This window comes from Nycticebus coucang, chromosome 10 (assembly GCF_027406575.1).
Source record: "Nycticebus coucang isolate mNycCou1 chromosome 10, mNycCou1.pri, whole genome shotgun sequence".
Classification (NCBI taxonomy): Eukaryota; Metazoa; Chordata; class Mammalia; order Primates; family Lorisidae; genus Nycticebus; species Nycticebus coucang.
The window spans coordinates 118,801,130-118,819,559 of NC_069789.1; the positions used below are offsets into that span (position 1 = coordinate 118,801,130).

General features: G+C 50.6%; 1 protein-coding gene across 1 annotated transcript; it reads right to left on the minus strand.

The window, feature by feature from the left end:
• Window positions 1–5,541: 5,541 nt before the first annotated feature.
• CALM3 (calmodulin 3) lies at window positions 5,542–15,168 on the minus strand. The gene is made up of 6 exons (XM_053604183.1): window positions 14,912–15,168; window positions 10,510–10,540; window positions 7,988–8,131; window positions 7,724–7,830; window positions 7,308–7,443; window positions 5,542–7,191 (listed from the first exon to the last, which is right to left on the minus strand). The coding sequence occupies exons 1-6, from the start codon at window positions 14,912–14,914 to the stop codon at window positions 7,163–7,165; spliced, it is 450 nt and encodes a 149-aa protein (XP_053460158.1). The 5' UTR covers window positions 14,915–15,168; the 3' UTR covers window positions 5,542–7,162.
• Between the last annotated feature and the right edge of the window lie 3,262 nt (window positions 15,169–18,430).

An 18,430-nucleotide genomic window follows, 5' to 3' on the forward strand; every position in this document is an offset into this window, starting at 1 on the left:
TTGTCTGAATCAGCCCCGAAGGTGGGTCAGTTCTGTCTAGTCGACCGCTTAGGGCTGGTGACGTGCCATGGCAGGGCTGACCACTCTGAGGTGGGTGGTGTCATCCTTCCCATTTTTTTGGTAAGGAGGGGACGCAGAGAAAGCTGGTTTTCTGCTGCTCTTGCCCACTAGGTAGGCCTGACATCCCACTATTATTTCCCACCTTTGACCTGCATGTCTACCCTATCTACCAGGCCAGGGATTTTCAGACAAAACCCACTTCATCCACCCACAGCCCCTTGGGAATGATTCAGAATTTTCTCCAAGCAGAGATCCTGACCTCTGATCTCTGATAGGTTCATCCTCTCTGCCATCTGCTGCAGACCTGTTCTGAAAGCACTGTCTGGCGGCTTCCCAGCTGGCAAAATTCCAAAGGCTCCACCCCAAGTCATGCTTTGCTCCCCAGCAGCCTTGGCCTTATCAGCCCACTGTGGTTTCCCCAAAGAGGGCTTCACACCTTTTGGGCCTCCATATCTGTGGATACTTTGCTCACTCTTCCTGGAACAATTTTTTCCCTTCTTCATCGATCAAAAGCACCCTTGCCCACCAAGGTCTTACTCAAACTGCCCCTCCTCCTAGAACACTGCTCCTCCCAGATGAGCTATCAGCACTTTTTCTGTGTTGGGACAGTAAACACAGAAAAACCCATGGCTACATCCTGTCATGGCACAGATGTGTCTGGTCACTCAGTGGGGTCTTGCTGAGGGCTGTCCTATGATGCTGAGGACACAGCAGTGATAGAGATAGCCCTGGCCCTGGCCTTCTAAGACTCAAAGTCCAGTGGGGGAGACAGTCTTGTCCGCAGAATGGGCAGAGTTAGGAGGAAGGAATGGCTGAGTGGGGACACAGGAGTGTTTCTGTTGGGCTAGCAGTTCTAAGTCTGGTGTCTAACACGTCCCATTTTTGGCTTCCTGTATACTCATTCATTCATTCAACATGCTTTCCCTTGAGCTGCTCTGGGCTGAGGCTGCTCTTTCCCCTAGGATATGGTGGTGACTGACAGAGCGTTGGCCCTACCATACTCCATCCAGTGGAACAACAATTGAATAATCACATAAATATGTGTTACAATAAACAGCTAAAATACAAAATTATAAGCTGTGCTGTGTAGTAAGCAGTGTGGTGCAAGACTCTGTGAGAACACATACAGTTGTCCTATAGTACTGGTTCCAGGATTCCCCTTAGATGCCAAAATCTGCAAAGGCTCATGTCCCTTATATAAAATGTTGTAGTATTTACATACAACCTATTCATATCCTCCTGTATACTTAATTTTTTTGAGACATAGTCTCTCTCTTGCCCAGACTGGAGTGCGGTGGCATTGTCATACTTCCAACAACCTCACACTCCTAAGTTCAAGTGATGCTCCTGCCTCAGCCTCCCAAGTAGTTGGGACTACAGGTGCCTGCCGTAATGCTCAGCTATTTTTTAGAGATGAGATCTCACTCTTGCTCAGGCTGATCTTGAACTCCTGGCCTCAAGTGATCCTCCTGCCTTGGCCTCCCAAAGTGTTAAGATTACAGGTGTGAGCCACTGTGCCTGGTCTAGCTGTATTATTTTTATCTATTTAGAGTATTTTCTTTCTTTTTTTTTTTTTTTTAGAGACAGAGTCTCACTTTGTCATCCTCCATAGACTGCCATGGTGACATAGCTCACAGCAACCTCCAACTCCTGGGCTTAGGCGATTCTCTTGCCTCAGCCTCCTGAGTAGGTGGGCAGGTGCTCTTGTTGCAGTTTGGCCAGGGCCAGGTTCAAAACCACCACCCTCGGTATATGGGGCTGGCACCCTACCCACTGAGCCACAGGCGCTGCTCTATTTAGAATATTTTCTTTCTTTTTTTTTTTTTTGTAGAGACAGAGTCTCACTTTATGGCCCTTGGTAGAGTGCCGTGGCATCACACAGCTCACAGCAACCTCCAACTCCTGGGCTTAAGCGATTCTCTTGCCTCAGCCTCCCAAGTAGCTGGGACTACAGGCGCCTGCCACAACGCCCAGCTATTTTTTGGTTGCAGTTCAGCCGGGGCTGGGTTTGAACCCGCCACCCTCGGTATATGGGGCCGGCGCCCTACCAACTGAGCCACAGGCGCCGCCCTAGAATATTTTCAATCTGAGGTTGATTTGAACCCAGATACAAAGGGCCAACAGTGCTAGTACTAGGCACTTGCCCTAGTCTGAGGTGGGGCCCAGGAAATGACATGCTGGGAACGGGTCTGTTTCCCTCAGAAAGACTTTGTTTTAAAATTCATTTCTTTATTCATTTCCATTTCCCCAGGACTGGGTCTAACCCACAAATGAAACTTAACACATATATCTCATGGTCAGACCAGGAGTTGCAGCTCCCCAGAGGGCCTACTGTGGTCATTGCTCCACCTGCTGGTCACACTGGGAGTGACACTTAGAAGTGGCCCAGAGCCACCTCTCAGAAGTGAAGAGGACTAGGGAGCCCTCACATTGACACTTACTGGCACTCCTAGTGTGTTCCCTTGTCTAGTTACCTCCTCAGGTCACGTTTTGAGTTTGTCTAGCAGACCTGTGAGCCTGAGCTGGAAAGGATTCCTGATCCAAGCAATTCTCTGCTTTGAGCAGGAGCCAGCTTCCCTTAGTGCTTGCCCAGGGGCCATTAGAAGCTGAGTGCCCTCTATGTGTCTGTGATTAATAAAGGATGGGAGAGGGAAGTCATGATTATTTAATAATGCAGGCTTTCTAACAGTAAACCTCTTTCAAAACATAGGGCCCAAGGGGGAAACTGATGATAGGCAGCTGAGAAGCACAGGCAACAGGATGTCCTGGGTGACAGCATGGGCATTTGGGATCCGAGTGTGCTGGGGCTTGGTGACCCAGCTCAGCCACTTCCAAAAATGTGGTGTGATATGAGCAGCTTCACCTCCCCTGGTCCCCATGCCTTTCCTGTCACCATGCCAATTTCTCCCCTGCCCACATGCCCGGGGCAGAGATGTACATCATCTCTGAATTTTAGTATGAATCTATTTGGCCTGGTGTGTGAAGAAAATGAAACGATGCCTATAAAATGCTTGGCACAACCCACTGAGGTGAATATTTTTTGGATCTTTAGTTTCCATTTTGCAGAACAGACATTGAGGCCTAGAGAAGTGAGGTCACTGCTTCAAGGTTATCAAGTAGGAAGTGGCAGAGGTGGCCCTTGAGCGAGGAGTCTCACTCCATTCAATAGACAAATTGTGATTTGAGCCAATTCTGTGGGGCATGAAAGCCTCTCAGGGAGATTCTAGACCAAAATTTTCCACAGGTATCTTGGCTGCTAAGAGGGTAGTTCCCCTCTCAGATTCCACCATCATGATGCCAGACTCAGCCTACCCTCCCCACTGGCTGTCTCTGGCCTGCCTGAAGTCAGTATTTTTTATTTTTATTTATTTTTTTTAATTTCAGCTTGCTTGTTCATTCTTCATTTGAAGTTTTTTGTTTTTCTTTCTTTTTTTTTTTTTTTACTGTTCTGCCTTTGGCGATTCGCTTTCCCTTTGCCTCCCCAGTAGCTAGGATTACAGACGCCTCTCCACAACGTCCGGCTGTTTTGATGTTAGTAGAGATGGGGTTTCACTTTGGCTCACTCCTGCTCATACTGGTCTCGAACCTCTGAGCTCAGGCAATCCACCCGCCTCGCCCTCACAGCGCTGGGACTACAGGCGTGAGCCACCACACCCAGCCTGAAGCATTTTAAACAAAAGACTACCGGGCGGCGCCTGTGGCTCAGTCAGTAAGGCGCCAGCCAGTTCAAACCCGGCCCCGGCTGAACTGCAACCAAAAAAAAAAAAATAGCTGGGCGTTGTGGCGGGCACCTGTAGTCCCAGCTACTCGGGAGGCTGAGGCAAGAGAATTGCGAAAGCCCAGGAGTTGGAGGTTGCTGTGAGCTGTGTGATGCCATGGCACTCTACTGAGGGCCATAAAGTGAGACTCTGTCTCTACAAAAAATAAATAAATAAATAAAAATAAATAAAAAAAGACTACCATTTATTTTCTCTAAAGCCCAGCAGTTGAGAGCTTAGACTATCAGGTCAGATCTGGTTCAGATTCCAGCTCTGCCACCTCCTACATAATAACCTTGGAGTAGTGACTTCATTTTTCTGGGCTTGAGTTTCCTCGTCAGCAAAAATGGGGACTAATAGCACCCAGTTCAAAGGGCTGCTTGAAGGCTTCAGTGAGATGATGGATGCAGAGCTGAGAAGACAGACTGTGAACGAGGAAGGCACCCAACAAATAATGGCTGGTGCTTATTAGGCACTGAGTGAGCACCTCAGGCCTCCTTCCTGATCTCTTATATCCAATCCTCAGCTCAGCCCAGTGGGTAGGTACCCCATTTATGGACAGGGTCATGAGAGATGGTAAGGCACCTGACCAAGGGCCAGGATCCTAAGGCCAGTGGTTGAGCCCAGGCCCTGAGTTCTTATCTACTATATTCTGTTGTCTTTTTGCCAGATATCAAAACACAACCACTTGGCAGGAAAAGTGGGCTCAGAAGCTGGGGCTCTGGGCAAATGGCTTGCCACTCCCAACTTCTCCCCTCATAAAGCTGGGCTCCAGTGGCCTACACCATCCAGGATCCAGCACAGGTCTAATTTCTCTGCCACAAGGAGGGCCCTGAGGATCTGCCCTGCCAGGCTTCGCCAACCTTCCAAGGCCAGGTGAAGATGAGTGGCAGGACCTTTTATTCTATGGACTTGTGTCTCTGTTGCACCACCTAACTCCTGTGCTTGTGTAAGAAGTTTAGAAATTAAAGACAATGTTCCCTAACTTTTCATTACCCATACCCCTGAGAGAGAAGCACATGGGATTTGTAGGCTGGGGGCAACACATGTATTTTAGGAAAAGCTCCTAAGGATTCTGACACATCCCTCCACTATAGCCTCTCTGGAGTGGGAGGACTTCAATCTTCACTGAACACAGAAAGTTAATGAGTTTCCTGTAGTTCTCAATTGTTCTGGGATTTTTGTTCCAAACCAGTCCTGAGTCCCACACCCTTTCTGTGGGCTCAGGCCTGTTTTCTCACTGAACTTAGCACATTTGGGCTTCCCCCTCCCCCAAGACACCCTGCTGAGGTTCACCCAATGTAGGTGAGCCCCACCTTCCTTTCTATAGCTCACTCAGCCACATGCTGCTCCAGACTCTCACCAGCTTCACTGGCTTATAGTTCCTCGTCCTCAGGCCCGTCTACATACGCTGTTCCCTGACTGGAACACCCTTTCCTCCCCTAAAGGGCTAGGCATCTGCCCACTTGTCAGGTCTCAGTTTAACCCTGCCACCTGACTGGCTGAACCCTTGTTGGCAGTCCTGTGGAGTGATGGGTCTGCCTCTCAATGCTCACCGTGAGGTCTATTTGTGCCCTTGATGACATTGCTCTCTAGCGGGAATCATAACTCTGATTCAGGTGCTCACTCTGCTATATTGACTGGTCATATCTTTAGAGCCAGCATGGAGGAAAGGCTCTTCCACAACAGGCCCAGAAACTAAGACAAGTGGGGAAGAAGCAAATCAGGTAGTCACTGTATTTTATTGGAAAACATTGATATATATTTTTCTTCACAGCTTGAACTGAACACAATATTGCCCGGTTTAAAAAAAAAACAAAACCAAAACATTCCTCACGCCTACCTGCCCTTACCCTCAGCTCTTGGCTGGGTCTCCCATTATGCCCTGTCCCTCCCTCCCTCAGAGGCTGGGTGCCAGAGGGTTGGATGAGAAGAGATTCTCAAAGCTGGGCAGGTCCCAGGAAAAGTCACTTGATCCACCTGGGCAGTGTGGGGGGGAATGGGAGGAGCCAGATGAAATGGTCAGAAAAGGGAAAACAACCCAGACGACTGAACTGCCCATATTGACTTACTTGTCCCAGAGGCGAAAAGTCAGAAGCAAGGGCACGGATCATGCTCTCCGCTGGGGAATGTGGGGGCAGGCAGGTGGGCAAAGGAAGAGGCAGGGGAAAGGAGGGCACAGAGCACAGATGTGAGGAAGCAGCGCCAAGTCACCACAGAGAAGCGGGAGGTGCCGACTGACCAGGAAGCAGTGGCTGCCTCAGCTGCCATCCTCTGGGCGGCTGGCCAACAAGATTGTTTTATTGCAGGTATGTTCTTTTGAGAGTGTGGTGGGGCCCATCTTCTCTCTCCCCACCCTTCTGCAAGCCCGGCATGGTTTTGGATGAAATCGAAGTTTCAAGGGCCATACAGGAAAAAAAAAGGGTAACCAGCACATTACAAAGTGACCAACCTCACAACCATTCCCAGGACGGGCCCTCAGGTGGGTGGGTGCATCATGAGGGAGAGGCATGGGATGTTAGCACCAGGTATTTACAGAACAGCTTGAGATTGCTTTAGGAACGTGGGCAAGTACAATTTGCAAAGTGGCCAAATGAGCAGTCTTCCACTCAGCCACACCTCGGAAAGCCAATCCGATGGTTTCAGAACAGCAGCCAGTGGGGTCTGAGTGCTGCCCACTCTGTCAGTCCCTGTCTGTGAGTCAGCCCCCTTGAGTAGTAAAGAATGCCAGCTTCCAGGGCCCCCTTGCCTCCCTCCTGGGCCACATCTGGTCAATGCCACAATTCCTCAATGCCCCTTCAATCCTTCTGGAATGCCTCTCTTGGCACCCCTGCCCCAAAAGGCTGCTGGGATCTGTACATAGGATCACAGGGCTGGTCGCATGCAATGGCAAAGAGCATGCTCTTCTGCCTGGGCGAGGGCCTCATTTCCCTTCCCAGCAGGTCCCAGGACAGGGCTAGCAGCCACCCCAGCACCCAAAATAAGATGACAAACCAAAGGGAACAAACCAAAATGGGGGAGAGCCACCTGGGCTGGAGGAGGAGGGCAGAGGCTCCTCCCCTAAGGGAACGGGAGGGATTCATCTTATGAATGCATCCGGCCTTGAAAGACATGAATGGAAGGGGGGAGGGCAAAAGGAAGAGATGAGGGGGCATGGAGGGAGACTCAGGAGGAAGGAGAAAGAGCAATCATGCAGCTTGGGACAAATCTTTTGTTGCTTTATCAGATTCTCAGTCAATCAATTGGTTTGCTAGAACCGGGGTACGCAGGGGAGTGTTGAAGAGAGAGTGCGCGCGCGAGAAGAGAGATCAAGAGAACGGGCATCACCAGCTGCCCGGTGGCCTTCACTTTGCAGTCATCATCTGTACAAACTCTGTGGAGTGAAAGAGAGAAGGAGGAAATCAGATGAGCAGGCTGAGCGCTGAGCAGCACTCTGACATGGGTGACCTGAGGGCTTGTTCCCAGAGACAAAGCCTGGCACTGACTCACCTTCATAATTGACCTGGCCATCTCCATCGATGTCAGCCTCTCTGATCATCTCATCCACTTCCTCATCGGTCAGCTTTTCCCCTAGGTTCGTCATTACGTGACGCAGCTCTGCAGCGCTGATGTAGCCGTTCCCATCCTGGGGGGATGGGCGGGGGGATAAAGGCTTTCACTAGGACTTCCCCGGGGAGGACAGAGGCAGCAAGAGAGACCATCGTCACCCTCACCTGGCAGTGACATAGGGAAAGGGGCTGCCCGAGGTGGCAAAGCAGGTTAGTAGTGACTAGCACTGGGACCCAGGCCTCCCTAAAGTGGTGGCTCAGCAGCTCCAGTTCTAGGCTGTCTGCCTGAAGGCTGGCATCAGTCTTCTTCTTCTTTTTCCAGGGACAGTCCATCTGTCCCTGGAAAGGACTGCTTACCTTGTCAAAGACACGGAACGCCTCTCTGATCTCCTCCTCACTGTCTGTGTCCTTCATCTTTCTGGCCATCATGGTTAGGAACTCCGGGAAGTCAATGGTCCCATTCCCTGGAAAGTGGGGAAAGGAGGGAGGAATTCCATAGCCACATGGGCCCTGGAAAATGACCCTAGAGTCCCAGCAGAAGAGATACTGGTACATCTATCACCCTGAGGGAGACGCCCTGTACCATGAGTATGGCTGCCTACATAGTCCCTGGGTACTCACCATCTGCATCCACCTCATTGATCATGTCCTGCAGCTCTGCCTCAGTGGGGTTCTGTCCCAGGGATCGCATCACTGTCCCCAACTCCTTGGTGGTGATAGTGCCATCTCCATCTTTGTCGAAGAGGGAGAAGGCCTCCTTGAACTCTGGGGGAAATAGGGGGCTGAGTCAGGGGTGAAGAGGCCCATGGGGAAATCCTTCCCTTTGGATGCTGGACTCTTCCTGAAGGCCAAGGGAGTCAGTCCCACCTAAAGAAACTGGGACAGACTTCAAGTTCTGTCCAACCCTTTCTCCTTGGTGCTCAGGGTAGAACCCTTCCTTCTTTCTTAACAGTTACTGAACATCTATGCTGTGCCAGGCAAAGCTATGCATTCTGTCATGCCAGCTCAGTGAAGCCTATGGGGAAAATGGGCCAACAGCTGTCCGTAGATAGATAATTCTACACTTCTTTTTGGTCCCTGGCTTTGATTTCTCCCTCAAATAACGAAAGGGACCAAAGTTATAGAGTGGGTGAGAGCTAAGAGAATTTTCATCTGAAGCATGCTACGCAAGGTCAACTGGTTGGGAAGGGTAGGGGAGAAAAGTGAGGGGTGGCTATGGAATGCCTTGGGCTGGCCTGAAGAAATGTGGGCACTGAGTCCCTTCTGACTGGGACTGCCAACCCTGTGCCCTGCTGTGGGTGCTACCCGCTTCCAGAGGAGGAGCTGAGCCGCTGTGTGTGGTGAAGTGTGGGGGTGGTCAGCAGAACATGGTTGACGGACGGTGCGTGGGGTGGGTGGGGGGATGGGAGGCCAGGGGACGGCTGCCAAGCCAGGAGGATGAAGAGCTAGTTGTGCTGAGTGGGAAGGCCACAGCTGGGGACACATCAGGAGTGAGATACTGTTTGCAGAGAGGAGAGGGAAGCACGTGGCTTCTGCCCTCCCACTGTGCCCATTTTGGCACCTGGTGCTCCCCTCCCCCCAAACCTCAAAGAACAGATGCCCAGCAGCCTATTCCCAGAGGGTGTAGGCTGAGGTGAGGTGGTGGACACTTTGCTAATGGGGACAAGGTGATAAGCAGAGTGTATGTTTGTGTTAAGAGTTGGGGTATGGGTGGCAGGCAGGGTAGGACACAAACAGCTGGGCAGCTGTGACCCTGATCTGCGAGGCCCCGGGAAAATATAACAGTCTCCTTGAGGATGTTGGCACCTCCCTGTGCTGAGGCCTTGTTGTTCTTGGGGAGGGAAAGAGGTGGGTCATGTGGGCACCCTGAGCTCCCTGGGTACTAAACAAGGCAGTCCTCTGCCTTTTCTCAGTGGGTCTCCATGGGGACAAAATTTTGAAGCTGCAAATGTGACTCTGTGTGTTAGGTGCTGGGGGTAGAAATAAGAGAGAGCAAGTCCATTCCTGCCTCCACCCACTTCAGAAGGCTAGGCATTTAGCATTTGTCACATAGCTGGCTCAACCTGAAAGCAAAGCTGGGGTTCAGGTAACTGGCATGGCCCAGGGGTCCATTCCCAGAATCTTCCCTCTTATCTACTTTGTGCTGGCCCACAGCTAAGGAGATAAACCAAGAGTTGGCCCTTACCCTTAGGCAGCTCAGTTTGGGGAAGAGAGAGAATATATAGAAATAATCACATAACAGTCCCTGTAGCTGAACTTTCTGGGGGCTGGATGGCTACAAAATGAATTAGGCTCCAGGGATTTCTTTTAGTTTACTGAGGGATACACAACCATTTCTTTACTCACTTGTTCCACCAGCAAAAATTTATGGAGCACCTACTATGTTCAAGGTACTGAGGATACTGCAGGGACAACATAATCAAGTCCCAAACACATGGAGCTCATATCTAGTGACAGGAAATATAATAGGTAAAGACATAAAAAAATTACAGAGAGAAAGGCTATGAAGGAAATAAATAGTGATGTAACAGAGAGTGAAGGAAGGCTGTCTACTTGAGATGTGGGGTCAGGGAAGGCCTCTCCAGAATGACATCTGAACTGAGACCTAAAGGATGAGAAGGAGCTGCCCAGGCAGAGCTGGGAGAGAAGCATCTCTAGCAGAGAAAAAGGCAAGCACAGGCACGTGCAGAAGGAAGTGAGTGCAAAGCACAGGCAACTGCAGAGGTGGGAGTTACGGAGCCATCTCCTAGGCGGCTCCTAAAGTGGGACAGGAGCTCTGCAGGCCCGCAGGGAGGCAGGGAGTGCATTTTCTAAGCCTATCTGGTTGGAGCTGGGAGAGATAGCTAGGTTCCTCCTGCAGCCACTGATATCAAAAGCCCTAGGTGACCCAAGGCCAGAAGAGGAACACAGCCTTTGTCTTGCCATCTGGTGAAGATCCGTCTCAGGACCATAGGGTTTGGTGTCCCTGGGGCTCTGGTATGCTCTTACACACATTTACCAACATTGTAGGCACAAAGTATAGCATTAGGTGATATAGGGAACACACATGCTCATCCTTCAGATATTATCCTGGACGACTAAGATTTGGCTGGGGGTGCAGAAGCTTTCTTGAGGCAGGGTGAGGGGAATGCGGTAAAACTCACCTGCGATCTGCTCCTCAGTCAGCTGGTCAGCCTAGAAAAGCAGGAAGGAGAAAGTTAGTCACCAGGATAGTAAGCTACCATGGATGTATCTTCCTTACTCAGCCCAGCACCTTCTGGTGAGGCCAGTTCTACTCACTCTTGCTGGGTGAGGGAGGTGCATGGAAGAGCCAGGGGCTGAGGCACAGCCAGGGTCCAGGGATGAAGTTGGGTATTAGGGTAGGCTGGACACCCAGGTCTGTTGGATGCAGGGCCTGATTAAGCTGCCCAGACCCATGGGTTTCCAATCTCGACCCAGTGTGCTGGAGCCATAGGCATCGGGAGAAGCACCTGCCCCAGCCCCAAACCATCTGCACTGCTGTGGTACAGTACAGGTTTGTGCCTGGCTGCTGGGAGCCTCAGAGGCTGTGTAAAGGGAGCAGTTGCCCTGGGGGCCTAATCAAGCAGCTCTAGAAGGCTCTGAACTGAAACAGGCCAGTCCATGGGCAGGGCACAGGATGATGGCTAGGGCTATTCTTTGCTAGTTTCTGTGTCACCTATTTGGAGGTACTAGGCCCAGGCAGGTACTAGACCCAAGTGGCAAAAATTCTCCTAACTAGTGCTTCTGAGATGCTTGAGTGCCTGAAAGAACTATGGTCAGGCTAGAGGCAGCTGGTTTACTCCTTGTGCACAGAGTACCATTCTGTTCTATTTCTTTTGGGTAGGAGGGACAAATGTCAGGGAGAGGACTGCAGCATGCAGCAGCAGTGGTGGCAAAGGACTGAAGTCTGCTTGCACTGCAGTTTTTAACCCCTTTCAGCCTTGGCCATTCTGGGAACTGGCCAGTTGCTGGCAGGCAGCCCTTGCTGCATGCGGGGTTTGGGGGTAGGGCAGAAGAGATGCAGGGACTAGCTTCTCCTACACTGGTGTGCTGGGAATCAGCCACATACAGAGAGCCTGTGGGGCAGGCTGATGGGGGCCTGAATCCCAGCATTAGGTAGCCAGAGGACAAATTTTCCTTGGTTTTTATAAATGCTGTTAATAAAGTACCACCATCTTCAGAACTCTTTGGGTCCACATGACTGTTCCCCTTCCTTTACTTCCTTTCACAATTAGGGGGAAAGGGCTCTAAGTCCATAGTGGGTTTCTACCCCTGAGTTTGAGAGCCTCAGAAACTGATGCAAACTACTGTGTGTATTTGCATTATTCTACATAGAGGTTGTAGAAGCTAGAAACAAACCACTGCCTGCTTCTCTCACTCCCACTTCATCCCAAATATTAAGAATTGCAGATTAAAAAAAAATTCTTTTTAATCTCAGGTAAGAGGAACTGACGCCAAGCCCCACAAAGACAGAATGGTAAGGGAAATCAAAGTGATGACGACAAAGGGGAGATGGCTGAGGGAGCAGGAGAAAGGAAGGCAGAGGAAGAAAAATGCCACACATGCATATTCTAGAAAAGTCCAAAGTCTAAAAGGAAGGTCAGGATGACAATTAAGGATTCTTCTGCATTGCCTTCAGAAAAGACTGGGTTTTTAGGCTCCTAAATGCTAACCTGGCAGCCCCAGGCCCATGAGCCCCTTGCTCCATCTGCCTCACTTGGCTCCTCTGGGCAAAGAAACCTGGGGCCATTCCCTAGGTTCTGACACCTGAGGAAGCCACTTGAAGAAAGTGAGAAGAGAGGATGGGCTTTTGGTTACAGAGGCCAGGCAATGCCAGGGGAGGGGAAGAAGAACGGAGGAGAGGAGCAGCCTGGGGAGGAGGCCTGCCATTCCATCTGCTTTTCATTCTCTTTCCCTGCCCTAGAATGGAAAAGCAAGCCCAATCAGGGAATTCCCACCCCACACCCCTGCTCTGCAAGAAGCCCAGATCTCCCTCACTTTTGGGCATCACTGTGAGGGGCTGGGGACAAGGAGGCTGGGACAGGTTGCAGAATGCTCAAGAGTGGCTATGAAAGCTAGTGTTAGCTATTCCCCACCAAAAAGGTGGAAGATGCAGATGAGGTACTGCCACGTTTGGTTGTCATAGGGTTGCTGCAAATAGGCGTGGCTCTGCACAAGAGCCTACCAGACACTCTCTCCTCCATTTAGGAGACTCACTTACCGGCTTGGTCAAGGAAAGGTCCTAGCTCTGAACTATAGATCTCAAAGTATGGTTGCTGCCCACGAAATATCACCCGAGAAATGATTATTAATCATTGCTGGGACCCCTTCTCAGAGCTTCTTTCCCTTCCAGAACTGAAGATTGTAAGCTTTCACCAAAAACTGTCTCCAAAATAAGCCAGCTGGTCTCTAGCTTTCTTATTCCTCATCTTAGCCTCTAGCAAGGGGCTGGACAAGGGAAAAAAAAAAGTGGGGTGGGGGAGGGTAAGAGGGTATTATTTCTCTGCCTTGTCCCAGCCCCCAGTCAATGCCAGAGAGCAGTGTTAGATGAGATCAGAAACCAAGGCCAGGGCCCCTCACCCGGGCCAAGGAGGAGCCACAGAACTCAGGCCAAAGTCCAAGGCCAGTTAACAGTGACTTGTCCCACTCATACCTTGCTCATTACAAATGTAGAGAGAAACTAGTTAGGGCAAAGCTCCAGCCCTATTTGGGGGGTAGGGGGCCTGCTGGCACCTGCTAGCATTTTAAGGCCCCTCTAGCAAGCTTCTGCTGGGGGAAAATGGGGTAGCGGCAAGAGGAGCCACCAGGTCTGTGTCAGCAAGTATGAGATCTGATACACAGCAGCGGCTGCCTGCTCTCCCAGCCTTGCCAGGGAGGATGGCTGCGCACAGGTTCCCAGGCTGAGCCTGGGGGGGCTGTGGGTGTTGTGGGTGGCAGGGAAAAGGAAAGAACTAGTTTGCTGGTTTTCTCTCAAAGCCCTAGCTGCGAGAATTGACAGAAGCACTCAGTGAGGACCCTGAATGGAAGAAGTGGCCCTCAGGCTGATGAAGGTGTCCCCCCAGGAGGCTCTCTCTGTTCAAGTTCTGCAGCCCCTAGCCTGAGGGCAAAGGAATAGGCATCTGATTGTCACTGACGCCACACTGTACTGCACTGTCATTTGGCACAAGTGAGGAGATGCAGAATGGTGTGTGAAGCTGGAGATCATGAGAAGGAAGCACTCCTGTTTGGAAAAGGCAGCTCTCTTGGCCTGAAAGTGGAAGCAAGGGGGTGAGGTCTCTGGGGTTAAAAAAGCCAGTTCATCTGATGTGCCCCAACTTTGATCCCTCACCCCCATTTCACACAGTTTCAGTGCGCAATAGGGGCCTGAACAACTCCGCCCACCTGCTCCCACTGCCCTGGTGCCTTCCACCCAGCCCTGTTATTTCTGGGAAGGGGGACTGAATAAGCATTCCCTCTGGCCTCTGCAGTCCACTCCCAATCTGGTCTGAGCCATCTTTGTCCTCGCCTTTCCCTGGAGATGGTATAGACAGCTCCAGACAACCACCTCCAAACCCAGGCCCACCTTAGCTGCCATTCATTCTCTCCTTCCGCCTCACCTCCCACTGCCCCAACCAATGCCCTCTCCCACCCCTCACCTTGGAAACCCATCTTCTCACAGACCCAAACACAACACTCCTCCCCAATCCCTCCATGAAAATAAAACAACCCCCCCCCTTCCTAGTCTAAGTAGTAACTCATTAGTAACCTGAGAACCTTTCCTAGCTACCCCTGGAAAGCATCACAAGCCCCCTGTTCCCCCACCACTGAGAAGCACCAATCTTGCTAACTCCTTTGAACTCCATCCACGACCCTGATCCTTCTCAGTCCTGGAAGGCTTCAAGCGCATCTTCTAACCTCTGCTGCCACCCACCCCTCGCCCTCCTCCTCTGCAGTGCTGGTATTTGCAGACCCCCCCCCCCACGCCCCATCTAATTTGCAGAAGTCATTGGATGCCACCCCGACCCTCTCCCCTGCCCTCTAGGCGCGCCCCCCTCTACCTAGGCCCAGCTGCCCACCACCACCCCTTCGGGAGCAGCCCAGCCTCCCTGCATCCTCTCAGGACCCCACAGCCTTCATCGGGGCCCAAACAGTTCCCTTCCCCAGCCCATTTTTCCTATTTCATCCCTCTGGGGTCCAAACACTCCAATTCGGAGACCAAACGCCCCATCCTGGTTAAAAAAAAAATCCTTTTGGGGGGCTCCAAACGTCTCTTTTGAGAATCCAGACGCTTCCATCCTGGGTTCAAATGCCCCCTTTGGGGGGCTCAGATAACCATTTGGGAATCTAAACACCCCATGTGGTGCTAAAGTCGCTTTTGGAAGCCTTCTGGGATCCAGACGCAGCGCTCTGGGTTCAAGTGCCCCCAACAGAGATGTAGAGAGGGGGTCCCGACGCTCTCGCTGGGGCCCCGACGCCCCCGCTCCGGCTCACCCTCCCTCTCGGGGGTCCTGCCCCGCCACGCCGGCCTCCGAGCCTCAGCTTCAGCGGTCCCCCAGCCTCACTTACCATGGCGAGGCCCGGGTATCCGGAGCACGGGGATCAAGGTTTCTCCGGCGGCCGCAGCAGCTGCAGCAGCTCGAGCTCCGCCGCGCGTCCGCGACTCCACACTCACCGCCCGCAGCGCGCGCCGCCGCCGCCGCCCGCCCCAACCGTCCCTCAACTGCCGCCGCGCGCGCCCCGCTTCGCCCGGTCCGCGCGCCGCACTGCGGCTCCCACGAATCCCTCCGCGCTCCGCTCCGCAGCTACGGGCCCGCGGATCTTTAGTCCCCACCCCACACGAGACCGGGATTTGCCGCCGGGCACGCGCGCGCGCTCTCTCGCCGCTGGACTACTTTCTGTCGCCGCGCGCCGGTCCCCTGTTCCCAATCCACTTTCCTCCCCGGCGGAAGGGTACCTCTCGGCGGCGAGTGAGGCGACACTCTGTGAGCTGCGTCGCTATTGGTCCGATCCTGTGGCAGAAATGAGAGCATGTTGCCGATTGGTCCGGTCTTCCCTGCAATGCGTCAAACTGGGACAAGCCACTCGAGTGGTGGTGGGGAAGCCTCAAATGTGTGGCGGTGTGGAGCTCAGAGACACAATGAGGCAAAGGAGGAAACTGTGTGGCTGTTAGAGAAACAAATACATTGTCTTGGTGTTCGGGGAGTGGCAAAATGCTTCGGGAAAGCGATAGGATGACTTTCTCCGCTCTCCCTTTTAACAGATGGAAGGTGGTTCAATCCAAAATGCTGGGGTCTAGAAGCTCCGCCCCCAAAGGGCCCTTTGAGACCGTGGGGTCTTCAAGGTTCCGCGCTAAGCCTAAGGCTCAGCCCTCCCGGAGTATGTTTCTGCGTCCCAAGACACACTCTTCCACCGTGCAGGGCCCCTATACTCCCTTCATTCTTGATGCGGTAAGGGTTTGTGAAATTGGAGCAGTCCCAGGACAGCCTATGGTAACGTGGTGTTGATTCAGTCATTCATTCAATAAGCATTATATGGGCGCATTCTGTATACAGGGATCTGTGCTTGCCTGGGAAGACCATTCTTCCCAATGACTCTCTGGTTGTCTCCTAGACGACCTGGTTTTCATTCCTTATTCCAGAGTTGTAGGAATAGCAGGAAAAACTGATGTGAAGGTTAGCTGAGGCTGTTTACCTGAGATCAGAAAATGCCATCCTTGTTTAGAATAGGAGCTGACATTCTTTTATGTGTCCCCCTCCCTACCAGAATGATTGGCTGAGGGCTGGGCAAATGAGTCAAGCTGGGCCAATCATGCCCCACTTGAAATAGGTGTAGACTGAGCCAATGAGAACCCTTCCTTGAGTTTTTGGATATGGAGCTTGCCTTTTGGGTGGTGTGAGGGTGAAGGACTAGGTTCTTCCTATAGGTTCAGCCTGTGGCCATTTCCTCACCTGACCCCTGTATACCTCAGGGAAGAAAGTATCTAGAGAAGATGAGAATAAAACTGATACAGGGGACAGTTGAGGAAGAGGCGGATCAAGAGTCTTATGGCTGGGTGCTGTAGCTCACGCCTGTAATCCTAGTACTCTGGGAGGCGGGTGGATTGCTTGAACTCAGGAGTTCAAGACCAGCCTGAGCAAAGGTGAGACCCCGTCTCTACTAAAAATAGAAAAACTGAGGCAAGAGGATGCTTTAGCCCAAGAGTTGGGAGGTTGCTGTGAGCTGTGAAGCCACAGCACTGTACCCAGGGCAACAGCTTGAGACTCTGTCGCAAATAAATAAGATAAAAGTCTTATTGCCATTAACTGTCCTGGTTCCAGTACTCTTGACGCTGGCTGCCCAATATCATGCACAAATTTTTATTAAATGAACCATTAAAACTTCCTTTTTATCTCGTTAGCTTTAGCACAATGAAGTCAAGTTTTGTGATCTCTATCTTCTCTCTCACCCCTCAATTTCTACCGGGCAGATCTTAATTTCTGTATTACTTATGCCTGTGAAATAATAAAAATAATACTGTTATTATAATTATTAAATATAAATATTAAAATTAATAAATAATAATGTTATTAATGCTTTTGAGCACTTAATCTGTGCCAGACACTAGTCCAAACATCTTTCCTGCATTAACTCACTTAATTATTGCAACCTCCCTATGGACTTGTTACTTCCATTTTGCACCTAGTGAAACTGTTTTGTTGCCATTGGAATGAAATGATACCAGAGAGGTAAGAAGTCTTGATTGAGAGCAAAGTGGAGTTTGCCCATGGCCATACAGTAGGAGGCAGAGTCAGAATCTGAACCCAAGAAATTCGGCTGCAAACCCTTAAACCCTCTCTTAAACCCTCTTAAACACTACATTGCACTACCAGAAGATATCATGATGGCTGCTAGTGCCAGAGGTTGTATTTGTCTGTCATTATCCATTCTCTCTGTATTCTAGAGTTGTGTTCCCCAGCCATGGTCTGTTAGGAACTAGGCTGCACAGCAGGAGGTGAACAGTGGTGAGTGAGCAAAGATTCATCTGTATTTACAGCCACTATCCATTGCTCTCATTACTGCCTGAGCTCTGCCACCTGTCAGATAAGTGGCCACATTAGATTCTCATAGGAACACTAACCCTACTGTAAACTGTGCATGTAAGGGATCTAGGTTGTGTGCTTCCTATGAGAATCTAATGCCTGATGATCTGAGGTAGTGATGTAATACACTAAATCATTCTGAAACCATCCCTGCCACCCACCTGGTCCATGGAAAAATTGTCTTCTATGAAAACAGTCCTTATGCCAAAAAAGTTGGGGAGTAACATTGACCTTAGCTGGGCATATTGACACCAGAATAAAAACATTTCCCAACCTTTCTTTTAGTGGCCATCTGACTGAATTATGGCCAAAAAGTTAATAGCCAAAATGGCATATGTGACTTCAAGTCCCATAAAAGGAGGGACTCCTCTTTTCCTATCGGTAGAGCAGTCATCTTGGGCATAACATGAGAGACTGGTCATGAGTATGGCACCTGGGACCTTGGTGCTTTCTTGGAGCAGAGGCCCTTCCATCCCTAGTGTCAAACTTTAATTTGAAAGAGAAATACATATCTAAACTGCTTAAGCCACTGTTATTTTGGATCTCTCTGTTATAGCTGCCAAGCATAGCTGCTAACACCCTCCCCATGCACCCCCTTTTGGTAACTTCCTTTCCTTTAGTGGAATCTAATTCTTGTGCCTTCTTTAGTGAAGGCCCCTGTTGTTCAGGCATAAGCCAATCCACATAGCCATACTTCCTTGCTTCTGATTGGTTCAGAGTTAGCTATGTCATCCAATTTATTTTGCATGTATGGCATAATTTGCATTCAAAAAATGCCACTAATCTTAAATACTCAATTAAATGAATTTTGAGTTTTGACGATTGCATACACCTGTGTAACCATCATCCAAGGTAGAACATTTCCATCACCCCAAAGGTAGCTCCCCTGTGCCTCTTTACAGTCGATTCTTGCCCTCCTCAAGCAACCATTATTCTGACTTCTGTAATCGTAGATTAGTTTGCTTGTTTTAGAATTTTATAGAAAGGGAGTCACATTTATTTTTAT

Coding starts and splice junctions, on each gene's coding strand:
- CALM3 (XM_053604183.1), bottom strand. Junction 8,132..10,509: donor GACTGAGGAGCAGATCGCAG/GTGAGTTTTACC, acceptor TATTTCCCCCAG/AGTTCAAGGAGGCCTTCTCC. Junction 7,831..7,987: donor CAATGAGGTGGATGCAGATG/GTGAGTACCCAG, acceptor CCCACTTTCCAG/GGAATGGGACCATTGACTTC.